General features: G+C 39.6%; 1 protein-coding gene across 1 annotated transcript in view; it reads right to left on the bottom strand.

The window, feature by feature from the left end:
* The window catches only part of LRP2 (LDL receptor related protein 2), a 153,320-nt gene that overhangs the window by 29,624 nt on the left and 111,382 nt on the right, over positions 1-12,314 (bottom strand). Inside the window, exons 52-61 of the mRNA XM_012555290.1 lie at positions 11,988-12,158; positions 10,188-10,411; positions 8,838-9,015; positions 7,679-7,875; positions 6,846-7,091; positions 5,996-6,124; positions 4,750-4,869; positions 3,291-3,407; positions 2,481-2,597; positions 1,477-1,614 (exon numbers count right to left, since the gene is read on the bottom strand). Of these exons, the coding sequence (XP_012410744.1) occupies positions 1,477-1,614; positions 2,481-2,597; positions 3,291-3,407; positions 4,750-4,869; positions 5,996-6,124; positions 6,846-7,091; positions 7,679-7,875; positions 8,838-9,015; positions 10,188-10,411; positions 11,988-12,158 (1,637 nt within the window). The remainder of the gene's footprint in view (positions 1-1,476; positions 1,615-2,480; positions 2,598-3,290; positions 3,408-4,749; positions 4,870-5,995; positions 6,125-6,845; positions 7,092-7,678; positions 7,876-8,837; positions 9,016-10,187; positions 10,412-11,987; positions 12,159-12,314) is intronic.

Here is a 12,314-nt window from a genome sequence, read left to right as displayed (position 1 = left end):
TGTACCGAGAATTTGGAAAAGTAAACATATATGTGTGTTCTTATACATAAAGGACTTGGGCACTGTTTGATTTTCCTTCTGCCTTTGCACTACACACAAGGATCAAAAGGATAGATTTGTAATCAGGTTACTTGGGGGAAAAAGTCAGATCCAAGAGCTTGTTCTTGGAAGTATTATAAGTAGAACTATTGCAGGAATTATTTACCGTGACAGGTAAGTGCAACATTATAAAACAGTGTTGGCCACTGTTTAACGGGGTGATGTCCCTGGCTCACCCAAGTTTTAGTTTACTCAGGATGGGCAACAACTTGGAAGCAACTTCCAAAGGATTCCTTTACGGAACGTTATACATGCCTAAGATATTTTTCAAGATTCATCAAGTTAAAAACAAAACACAACACAGTTCCTAACAAGTAAAGAGGTAGGAAGAAAAATGTTGTGAGGAAAGGAAATACTCTTATGTAACATTTTCAAGAGTCAAATCTCTGGACTAAAAATTAGTGATAAATCTAGGAAAGGAAAAGAAAGAGGTGATGTGAGCTTCAGAAGCAAATGGCAGCAGAATCCGACTGGGGACTAAGTTCCAACAGAAATACTCCTGGTGACTTCCTATCGTGCACTGAGGGCTTTTACTTACACAAAATTCTCAAACTTCAGCTTCTATCAGAATTACTCGGAGGGCTTATTAATGCAGAGACTGCTGGACCCTATCCCCAGAGATTCTGATTCAGCAGGTCTGGAATAGGGCCCAGCAGTTTGCATTTGGAACTAGTTCCCTAGTGATGCTGGCATCCCTAGTCCAGGGACTCTACTTTTGAGAGCTACTGTCCTAGCAAACAAACTATTTTTGCTCTATTTTCAACCAGGGGACTAAATTAAATCAGCTAAGGAGTTTTTGAAAAACTAGATATGCACAGGCCTATCCTTGGAAATCCTGGTTCATTGAGTATAGGCTTAGGGTGAGGCCAGGACACGTGATTTTTCAACCCTCCCTCCCCTGGGTGATTCTGACATGTACCCCAATTAAGATTCACTGTTTTTAAAAAAAATGTACATGTGCCTCACACAAGAGAAGCGAAATAGATGATCTTGAATTATGATGTTAAAGGCAAGTGGCTTTAATTATTAACTAGGAGGAGATGCTTCAATGGGCACCAAAAGTAGGATGGAGCAGGAGAATGAGCCCCCCACACTCAGACTTTAACCACAACAGGTCTGTCTATTTATTGTGCTATCAATTAAGATTTCTTTTGAAGAAATTATTTTCTAATGCCATGAAATATTTTAAAACCATGGATGTTTGCCAAATTTTCTCATATTACTTGGCAGGAAGGCCAAGTGAGATCACACCAATGCTGATCATGTGTCGCAGGCCTCAAAAATTGTACAATAACTATCCTACATACAGCATGTAAGAAATATCAAGATTTTGCCAGACAACACCATTCTCATATACTCCATTTTTCTCCCTCTTACTGCACAGGTGAAGTTCTTCATCAGAACCATCGCCACAGTCATCATCACCATCACATTTCCAAACTGGCTGGATACAAACATGGTTTTTACATTCGAACATAGTAGCTGCACAGTATGCACCATTGGGAAAGCGGGTGGCTGTTGGTAGGGAGGAGACATATTCAAATTATTAGAAAAACTTACTACTTTTGGAAAGCAGTCCTGCTATTTTTCCATTAGCTCTTTCCACTATAGCCTGCTTTTCTTTATTCACTGTGGCCTTAAACTGTCTGGGCTTCTGATGGATTTGTTTCTTAAGGACAGTTGTCTAAGCCCAGTTGGGTTCCACAAGCATCACAATTTCAATGACATGAATCATCTGGTAGTTAACACTGGGCTTTTTCTCCATAGGTGAGTTCAACTCCTCCACTGTGTCAGGATTGGCTTTATCCATCATACATTTATCTAGTCTCTTTGAAACTTATGATGTGGCAACCACATCATTAATAATAGCCATTATAGATAATCATTAGCAATATTTATTCAGTGATTCTTGAAGACTAAAATGTGAATGATCACACTGGCTTTATATTTCTAATGACATTTTATATCATGCAATTCAGTAATCGTGAATATTATAAATTTATTGGGTTCTAACACTCAACACAAATTCTTTATACTAGTTTATTCATTGCTCAAGTATTCTTTTTCTACCTGAAATGTTTTTGTACAATGAATTATATAGTAGGTCATATATAAATACTTTCATTAGCACAGTTTACTTAATACGTTCTCTATTGGAAATATTGTTAACAAAATGCACTTGAATGGCTACTGTGTAATATATAGATATATAGATATGGAGACTTGGACCCTAGGTGAACTGATAATTATCAATGGAGGCAGAATAAAAAATATCTATGGCTTTCTAATCTAAGAAGTGGTGGCTGATGGAAAAGGTGTGGTCTAAACTTCCATATTCATACATTTTGGGTCAACATTACCACTGGTATCTAGAGACTTACGACAAGTGGCTTCATCAGAGGCATCGAGACAGTCAGCAATTCCATCACATTTCATTTGCTCAGGTACACAATGTCCACTTCCACACTGAAAATATCCAGGATGGCAGGTTTTCAGCTCTGAAGAGAAAAGATTGGCATTCACAAAAGGCTTTGTCATTCTCAGACAGGTATTAGCTACATGGAGTGAGTACTCCATAGCATTCCTATCTATGCCCAGTGACTGGCTCACAATTTGTGGTTAATGAATGAATAAACTCTCAAAACTCACCCCTCCTTAAGATACAGAGCTAGAAGTACCTATTGCCCCTTCATTAAATAATCTCCAGCTCTTACGCTTTTCCTCATAAATCAGAATTCCGAAACCATAATGAATTTTCTCACACCCAACACTTGATCAGTGAAGAGATATAAAAGTTACTCAAGTTTTATAATTCCTTATTGCAATATTCTGACCTCCATGCCAGGAGCTACAGTTGTATATTCCTTAGGCCGTATTCTGTAGAATAGTAGGAAAACCAATGTTGTTTTTGTTTACAAGGCTGATGCAGATTACAGTTAATCTGACATTCAAATTAAAATTAAAACTTTTATCTATTATCATTGATCTAGACTGCTATAAGATTGAAGCATGGAAAATACAGAGCAGAAAGTACTGTGTTACGCTAAAGTTTATATGTTACATGAGTTACACAAAAATCATTTTACTCTAAAAAATCTTATAAACACTAATTTGAAGTCCCTATTTCTTTCATATATGCAGGCCCTAGTACAAGAGTCTATAGTGACCCTCTTAAAAAATTCTGCAGTTACCGCAGTCTCGCTCATCTGAGTTGTCCTCACAGTCATTGTCATGGTCACAGATCCATCGAGAGGGAATGCAGCGCTGATTGTCACATCGAAACTCACTCTCCGTGCACTCCCGGGGAACTGAAAAGGAAAGTCACGTGGCCATCAGTGGCCACCAGGACTCACACACAAGAAACAGACCAAAGTGCCCTCAGTACCCAAAGCCCTCCTTTGTTCCACATTCCAGAGGTCTGCTTGGGCAGATTGTCCATCCTCCAAAAACAGACCTACTACTTCAAGTCTGTAAAGTCCAAAGGTGATTTAATCTGATGATTGTAATTTTTTACTTCATGAAACTCTAGGTAACCTCTTTTATAAACAAAATGCCCACAGATATTTGCAGGTGTGATCAGCATCCTCATTTTTTTTTTTTTTTTAATTGCCTGTTACAAATGATGAACACCTCTTACTTTGAAAAGGTAACTAAAGTTAGATTGTATTTCATGTTGATCAATTCAAAATTGACATATATCATTAGTCAATGATATAAGTTGTTTTCGAAATATACCCAGTTACTCAGGACTGACCATCTGGTTTGGTGTGACCCAGGCCTTTGGCTTCCTTTTCTTAACCTCACTGCCCAATCCTGGTAGTCAGCACCTTCACTGGGTGAGAAGAACTGAAACGTGGCCTATTAGCTAGCTCTTGATGTTTTTGGTAGCTGCCATCAAGTCATGGCGACCCCATGCACTGCCCAGTCCTGCACCATCCCAATGACAGTTGTGGATCAGACTGTTGTGATCCATAGGATTTTCGATGGCTGATTTTCAGAAGTAGATTAGGCCTTTCTTCCTAGTCCATCTTGGTTTGGAAACTCCTCTAAAACCTGTTCAGCATCATACCATCACACAAGCCTCCACTGACAGATGGGTGGTGGCTGCGCATGCGGTTCATTGGCCAAGAATCGAACCTAGTTCTCTTGCATGGAAGGCAAGAATTCTACCACTGAACCACTATTGCCCCCCGGTAACCATTAGCAATACAAATAAAAAAAACAATACAAGTACAAATTCTTTCTCCTCTACTAGTAAGTACGGGTATTCTGGGGAAAGAGCTTAAGAAGCAGTGTGATGAGTTAGCATCTTTCTTTGCTCTACCTGATTTTCTATTTCTATTTCTGTTCTATTTATCTTATATATGTCCTTTATTTCAAGTCACCTAAGTTCTTTTTGGAAAATGGGTATAAATAAATTTAACAAAGATAAAATTCAGCAAACATCCTCCCAAAGCTTGATTATAAACATCTCAGGAGGACTAATATTAAGAAAAAGTAAAAACGTACCAACCACAAAAAGCAAGAGATCAGACAGCTGTCCTCATTCTACCATTTAAGGAGGAACGGAATAGACAGTTGAATTATGGAAAAAGGACAAACATCACAGCTGTGGTGGTACATAAGGATAACAGAACCCTGAAAACTCACCACAGTTCTCCTCATCTGAGTGATCTCCACAGTCATTTTCACCATCACATCTCCAGCGAAGAGGGATGCAGTAGTGATTATTGCAGCGGAAATCCCCCAAAGGATTGCACGTCATCTCCTCTACAAAGCACAGTTATTGCAAAGACTTCATAAGCCAATGGCCAAGAAATGCACAAAACTGGCTTCCTTGTGAGACTCAGAGAACTATGCTACCATATTTTGAAGTTGGTAGAGAAACGCCAGCAACATTCATTGTCAGTATTCCTCTTTTATTTAACTTCAACCTATCCTACAGCTTGAAATTAGATCTGTTCCCTTTTGTAGAAAATGTTCAAAAACTGAATTGGTATCTGGCTTATATTTGAAACAAAGACCTGGTAAGGAAGAGCTAAAATGATACCACCAGAAAATAGGACATTTGTATCACAGTCTTCAGTCAATTAGACTCCTCAGTGTTATTATTAAAATAACCCATCATCTTCCTTACCTCTGTTATTGGAAATAACACACACACACACACACACACACACACACACACACACACACACAGATACAAATTTAATTATATGCCTTGTTGTTGATTGCCATCAAGTCAGTTCTGACTCATGGTGACCCCACGTGTGCAGAGTAGCACTGCTCCATAGGGTTTTCAAGGCTGTGATCATTTAAAAGCAGATCACCAGGCCTGTCTCCCGAGGTGCTGCTGGGTGGGTTCGAAATGCCAGTCTTTTGGCTAGTAGTTGACCGCTTAACCATTTGCACCGCCCAGGGACTCTGAAAACATGCCTAATCTTGAGGAATTCCATCTTTCCAAGTTGCCAGAGTAGCTACAGCTGCCCAATAAATGATAGGGAAAATCAGAGAGACATTCAGAATATGGAAATTCCCAATCAAAAATGGTTTGATTTGGAAATTCTCCTGTTTTGAAGATAGATACCAAGTCTTTTCCCTTCCCCCGTTTTCCACATATTTCAATCAATAAAATTATAAATAATGATTCCACAAGTTTCTATAATTTTAAGTGTCTTCCCCAATTACAGCATTCTTTGGAATAATCTTGTAATATGCTATAAAAATGTGACATGTTATTAGAAGAATCAGCTGATGGCCCTTTTTCAGAGGTGAACAGAAGGACACGGGAAACCCACTCTCATCTCCTAACACCGGCACTTAACACAACAGTTTTCTTGACGCTACCCCATCCCCAGTCCCAGTCACTACCCCCAGTCCCCTGGGTCCCTCTTACCACAGCCTTCCTCGTCACTGTTATCCCTACAGTCATCAACACCATCGCACACTGTCCACTGTGGGACGCAGCGGTAGTTGGTTTTACAGCTGAAATCCGTATGGTTATCACAGCGATACGCAGACCCCACTGAAAAGGGAGGAGGCAGCAAAGTCAGAACTGAAGTCTCAGTGCTGCTCCAAAACTGCACAAGTAGATACCTTTCCACTGTCACATTAAAAGTGTAACAATTACCACAGTACCAACTAAATTGACTCTGGCAACACTGTGTCTGGTTTAAGGTTGATCTGTTCACCAAACCAAACCAATCCCACTACCGTTCAGTCAATTCTGACTCATAGCAACCTCACAGTTTCCAAGGCTGTAAATCTCTGTGGAAGCAGACGGCCACAGCTTTCTCCCACAGAACCACTGGTGGTTTCAAACTGCTGACCTTTTGGTTAGCAGTCGATCGCTTTAACCACTGAGACACCAGGGCTCCTTTATCTGTTCACCAACAGCAGAAAAATAGAGTGTCCTAAGTATCCTCACTATCTCAATAAAATAAAATAGCAATACAACCATTCACTTTAACTTGAGCTTGTTTTCACCTCCATAAAACAGGAGTTGGTAAATCCCACCTTCCAAACCACACAACATTTCTCTTAGGCAACATTTCTCATATACAAAAATGTAAGTTCTTATCATATTCTGGGTGGCTAGACATCCACTGAATCAAGAGAAGGTATCTGCAGGACATACAGCTACTTTTTGCCTTGTAGTGCCAAAGGGAGAGCCCCAGGCACCTGAAGCAGGGAGCTCCACAGCCTCTGTTTGTTTCGCTGCTCCTGGCCCTCCCACAGGAACTTACTGCATTCCTGGATGGGCTCATCTGAGTAGTCTCCACAGTCATTGTCATGATCACACTTCCAAGACTGGGGGATGCAGCGGCCATTATCACACCTAAACTGGCCCGGGAGGCAGGTCCTGGTGGTACAGTGGGAACTGTCTTCATCTGAGTTATCCAAGCAGTCATTCTCCGAATCACACTGCCAGGATTCTGGGATACAACGTTTGTTGGCACACTGCCATTCATTGGATGCACACCGGTGATTCTCTGCAAGCAGGGGCATTTACTTGGTTATCAGCTCAGGAGGCATCAAAAATAAGAGCTCCTAATTTACATTAATCAATCCTGGAGAACTGAAGCATAATTTCTTTTTAGAAATCAATTGCAATCAATCAACTACATGAGCAGTTATTCTTTTGACTATTACTGTCTCCCAAATTCTTAAATATTTTTTCCTTGCACTCAGAATTAGTACATAAGGATTGAATCACTGATGGCCTGCGAAATCCACCTTCTCCTGTTGGACAATGGTTTTCAAACTGTGTTTGTTGCTGCTGTTGTTATTTGTCTTTTTATGGAAACATAAATAAATATTACAACTGAGAGTCCTTGTTTCAGTTGGAGGTGTGGAATCTCATTCTACCCTCAACATTAGCTCTCCAAGAGGATTCTATGCACCTGGTGATGAGCCACCAATACAGACATCTTACTATTTATCTCAACCATTTGCATTGTAGTCCTAAGGACTTTGACCAGTTTTTGGCTTATGACATTCAATAAACCCCCACAGAATCCCATCTGTACACAACTAACTAGAGAAGCGGGCAAAACAAGCATAAAGCAATCAAACCCACCACAAAGAATACGGTCTTCATCAGACCCATCAGGGCAGTCTTGGTGACTGTTGCATAAAAAGTGTGAGCTGGTGCAATTGCCATCACTGCACTGGAACTGTCCCAAACGACAGTAGCGTGGTGGACAAAGGGCCGGTTCATCGGAGCCATCTGCACAGTCTCTCTGTCCATCACATTTCCACCAGATAGGAATGCACCTGCAGAGAGAAAATGCAGCACTTCTCTAACAAAGGAGGACAAAGAAGGAGATAACAGCTTTCTGAAGAGAAGGTGTAACACTGACTTTTGAGTAGGGGAATGCATGAGTTCCCCCATGGCCTAGAAGAGGATAGATTAAACTGGTCTATTTTCAGAGAAAACATAACCCGATGAGATAGAATAGATTTTTTAAGATCTAAATATACGCTAAACATGTAATTTGGGTATAATGAAAACATTTCTACCATGACAAACACTGGAGTGTGTGTTTTGGGCTGTGGCTCTAGTAGCAGTGATTAACTGTCTACCAGGGTGATATAAAAAGACAGTCATTGGGAAGCTGGAAGGTACTAACATTTGTTGAGTAGCTGGCTCATGATAGGTGCTTTCCTAGATTCTTAATCTAAAATATGTAATATAATCAGCAAAATAATCTGCCACTGAACCTTAGATGCTATGATTAAAGCCACTTTCTGACTTGGTTCCCCTAGTCATAAATGGCATGTGGCCATTAGCAAAGGGAAATAATCAGAGGTCATGTTTCATAGCAAACACAAATGATCAAAAATGAAATTGAATGGATAGCACTGTATTCTATGGCACAGTTAACTAAAAAGCTAGGTCAGTATATGTATGGGAAAGACAGTGAGAGTCTATCACTACTTTTAGTAGTCTATGGCTACTTTTCAGTATAAACTCTGCCCCTGAAACTTATGAAAATTTATGGTAAATAAGAAACACACAGTCTACTTATTCTCTACAGATATAAAAACTTGCATATGTAGGCAGAACAGTTTGGTTACCAGATTCGTTATATTCATGGAGGGAATTATCTGACATTGGAGCCTGGTACTGTTAGTGAATTCAAATTAATTACCTAAAATCTTGGCTCATTAGAAAACCCACCAATGTGTGTCCGAGGGATGCAGAGGCACTGAGGGGAGAGAAGAAAGAGCCTTACCTTTCACTGTCAGCACATAAAAACTGGGTGCTGGAGCACATGGGTAGGCAGCGGGTAGTCCCACCGAGACGGAGGGTCATGAAGTGGTCTGGACATTCGCAGGTGAATCCTTGGCCTCCCTCTTTGATGAGGCAGAGATGAGAACAGCCACCATTGTTGACACCACAAGGATTGTCCACTAGTGAAAAAGGAGCAAAATATATGTTCATTTTCTTAAATAGAGTATCAAGCACAGATTAACGGATCACTCACCTTGACATTAAATTTATTATCCTAGTTCAAAAATTGGACAGATTATGTGAGCAACACTGTGTTTAGAGAAAACTCATTTTTGTGGTACTGGAAGTGAGGCATAGACACTGATATTTTAGGCTAGAAAAAAGTGTGTTCCTCAAAGTCCTACGAGAGCAGGTGGGAAACTTAGCTCATATCCAGAAGCTAGGGTAAAGATTCAATTTCCAGTAGACACTATAGTCTCTCATTGTAAAGATACGAGCAACAGAAGTTTGGACAAGAATGATATGGATGGATAAACTGAGCAGTGTCTAGGTCACCATTTAGAAGTAAAGATTAATTTGAACTTCTGCTAAAATGTTATAAGGAATATTAACTTTCAGAAAGAAATATTGAATATTTTTTATTTTGCTAATTCCCAATTTTTCTTACTGCCCAGTTTATCATACATTTTAACAAGACATCACAACAAAGCAGGCCCACAAAATCCAGTCTGCCCCCAAAGTATTCTCTAAGCCTTTGCTAGAATATCTCTAAATCATGAATGGCTTTAATTGCCTCTTTAATTAAGAGGAATATAAGCTCATAAGCAAATAGCTGAAATGTATTGCTCTCAATGCAGGAACAACATCATGGGTACGTGACACAAGGTCATACACAAATAGATACTTAATAAATCATGTTTTATAATGACTGCAATTTTCTTATAAACATTTCTTTTAAAATAGATTGATCTTGGTATTAAGGAAAGATTGTTAATTTCTTAGGTGTCATAATCAGATCTTGTGGTTATGTAGGAAATGCACTTAGGGCCAATATGTCATGTTTTTAACTCATTTTAAAATACTTCAGTCATCCCACCAAAATAGGTCTAGTAAATATGGCAACATAACAACTGTGAAGTCTTACCAAGAAAAAAACAAAGAATTTAAAACAGCCTTTCCCAGTGGTAGGGAAATAAACTCCGTACGCTCAATTCTCAGCATACACTTTGAAGAAAACATTAACAAGTAACACCACACCCTTCATAAATCATGAAATTCATGCTTAAGGAGACAAGAATGACACACACATAAACTATAGCAACTGTGCCATACTTCTGAACCACTGACTCACCAACCGGCTGCCTGTATGGATGATACACGTGGATGTCAAATGGTCTATGTGTTATGTTCATGAGCTCCATCTTATTTGATCCATCATATTTGTTTCCCTTTTCAACTGACCGCGTATTCCAATCTGTCCAATAAATAGTGTCTTCAAAAATAGTAATAGCAAAGGGGTGTGGCAGTGTCCCATCATACACTGTGTGCCGATGGTGGCCCTCCAAATCAGAGTACCTGGGGTTGTAGGAAGAAACAGTCACTCCATGAAGAAGATAACCCCACTCCTCCAATGCCTTTAAGGATCAATGGATTAACAAATCAATTAATAAATGTCTACTGGCGATTATAGCCTAGGGAACCCCATGGGACAGTTCTACTCTGTCAATATAGGGTTGCTATGAGTTGGAATCAACTCAACAGCATACACCAACAGAGGTAACTGAAGAAACCCTGGTTAGTGCTCGGCAGATAGACAAAAGGTTGGTGGTTCAAACTCACCCAGCAGCTCAGCAGGAGAAAAGACCTGGCAATCTGCTCCCATAAAGATTACCAGAAAAACCAAGACCATTGCCATCAAGTCAAAGTTGTTTCTAAAATACAGGCCCTAAAACCTGAACGGGAAGAAGATTGAGCTAGCCCCTAAGAAGCTTGATAATGTTAGCCATGGGTTGTTAAAAATATTTTCCAAAATATAATAATGTATGGTAACACAGAAGCCATAGGAACTTGAAGACCTACTTGGCTTCTGTCAATAAGAACGTAGGTAAACAACCAGTCCTTAGTTACCACGTATTTAAAAAAAAAAAAATCATAGACCAGACAGTGGCCCTGAGACCTTGCACGATCTCTGTATAGAGATCTCAGACACATTTATAAGTATATTTTGTCAAGTACTTGCTGGTGCATCCAAAGCTGTACTACCTGTACTAAATGTACTAACATGTGCTAACTGGGGAGAATTCTGGAGGAATATCCCAATTCCACAAGAGAGTTCTGGAATTAATTAACTATGTCTGTCATGAGCATAGGAAGAAAGTGCGTTAGCACATGTGACAGGTATTCATCCCTTCTCAGTGGCATATTAAGACAGCATGGGGTTAGGGAGCTTCAAAAATTTCCACACTGACTTTGGCAACAAAATAAATTTAAAAGAATGCAGAATTTCTAAAGGCCTCTAAACTTAGCTCTATTGAATTAATGTCACCTCCGTCCCTTTGAATGCAACAAGCTGTAACTGGGTACTTGTCCACAAAGACACCACTACAATCTAAGTAGGTCACAAAATGGACATATACTGGTTATTTAATAATGTGTATTATATTTTTAATTGAATGGTATAATATTTAACACATTTTTAAAAAATTATCCTATTACCAGCCTCTACTCCTACCTAAAACACTTAATTGTACTTACCATTAAAAAAAAATTTTCCAATACTTTTGTTCTTTTTTCAAATACTTAAAACCATTAATCATATATTTGATGTGGAGGGCAAAGTAAAGGGATAAAGAAATTAGCATGAGTTGAGCACTAAGCAGATTGATTACCACAAGGGAGGTATTGCTAGCACCAGTCTCCTAGATGAAAAATAAACCCGGAGGTATGGCTCCAAAGTTCACATTCTTTCTACCGCACCATACCACAAAGCTCAGTAAACCGCCTGTAGGCACTTTTAGTTAGCAGCACCCTCAGAGTGACTTTCAACGCACAGGCCAGTTAGGGGCCACATGGGACTAATACACTGGAAACTCAAACTTGGTATTTGGAATAAGGAGGTACCCAGTTGTTTTACTCTTCTCTATGTACGTACTCGATATAACCCAGGTGTGCATCTGCCCAGTACAGTCTATCATTGGTGTAGTCAATGGTGATGCCATTGGGCCACTCTATCTTGGTAGAGATAATCACAGACTTATTGGTTCCATCCATGCCAATTCTCCCAATGTATGCCCGGTGACCCCAGTCTGTCCAGTAGACGTGCCTGTTTGAACAAACACAAAGAATTAGTTCCTGAAGCCAAAAGAATCCAGCAGCCAAAGATCATAGCTCTTCTCCATGTAGTTTACATTCTATAGAGTCTCTCAGAAAGGAAAGAGAGCTAACCAGAAATAATCTGTACGAGAAAAATGGGCATGAT

This window comes from Trichechus manatus, unplaced genomic scaffold, assembly GCF_000243295.1.
Source record: "Trichechus manatus latirostris isolate Lorelei unplaced genomic scaffold, TriManLat1.0 scaffold00037, whole genome shotgun sequence".
In the NCBI taxonomy this organism is placed as follows: domain Eukaryota; kingdom Metazoa; phylum Chordata; class Mammalia; order Sirenia; family Trichechidae; genus Trichechus; species Trichechus manatus.
Note: the sequence above shows the minus strand (reverse complement) of the source record. Positions and strands in the feature narration are given on the sequence as shown.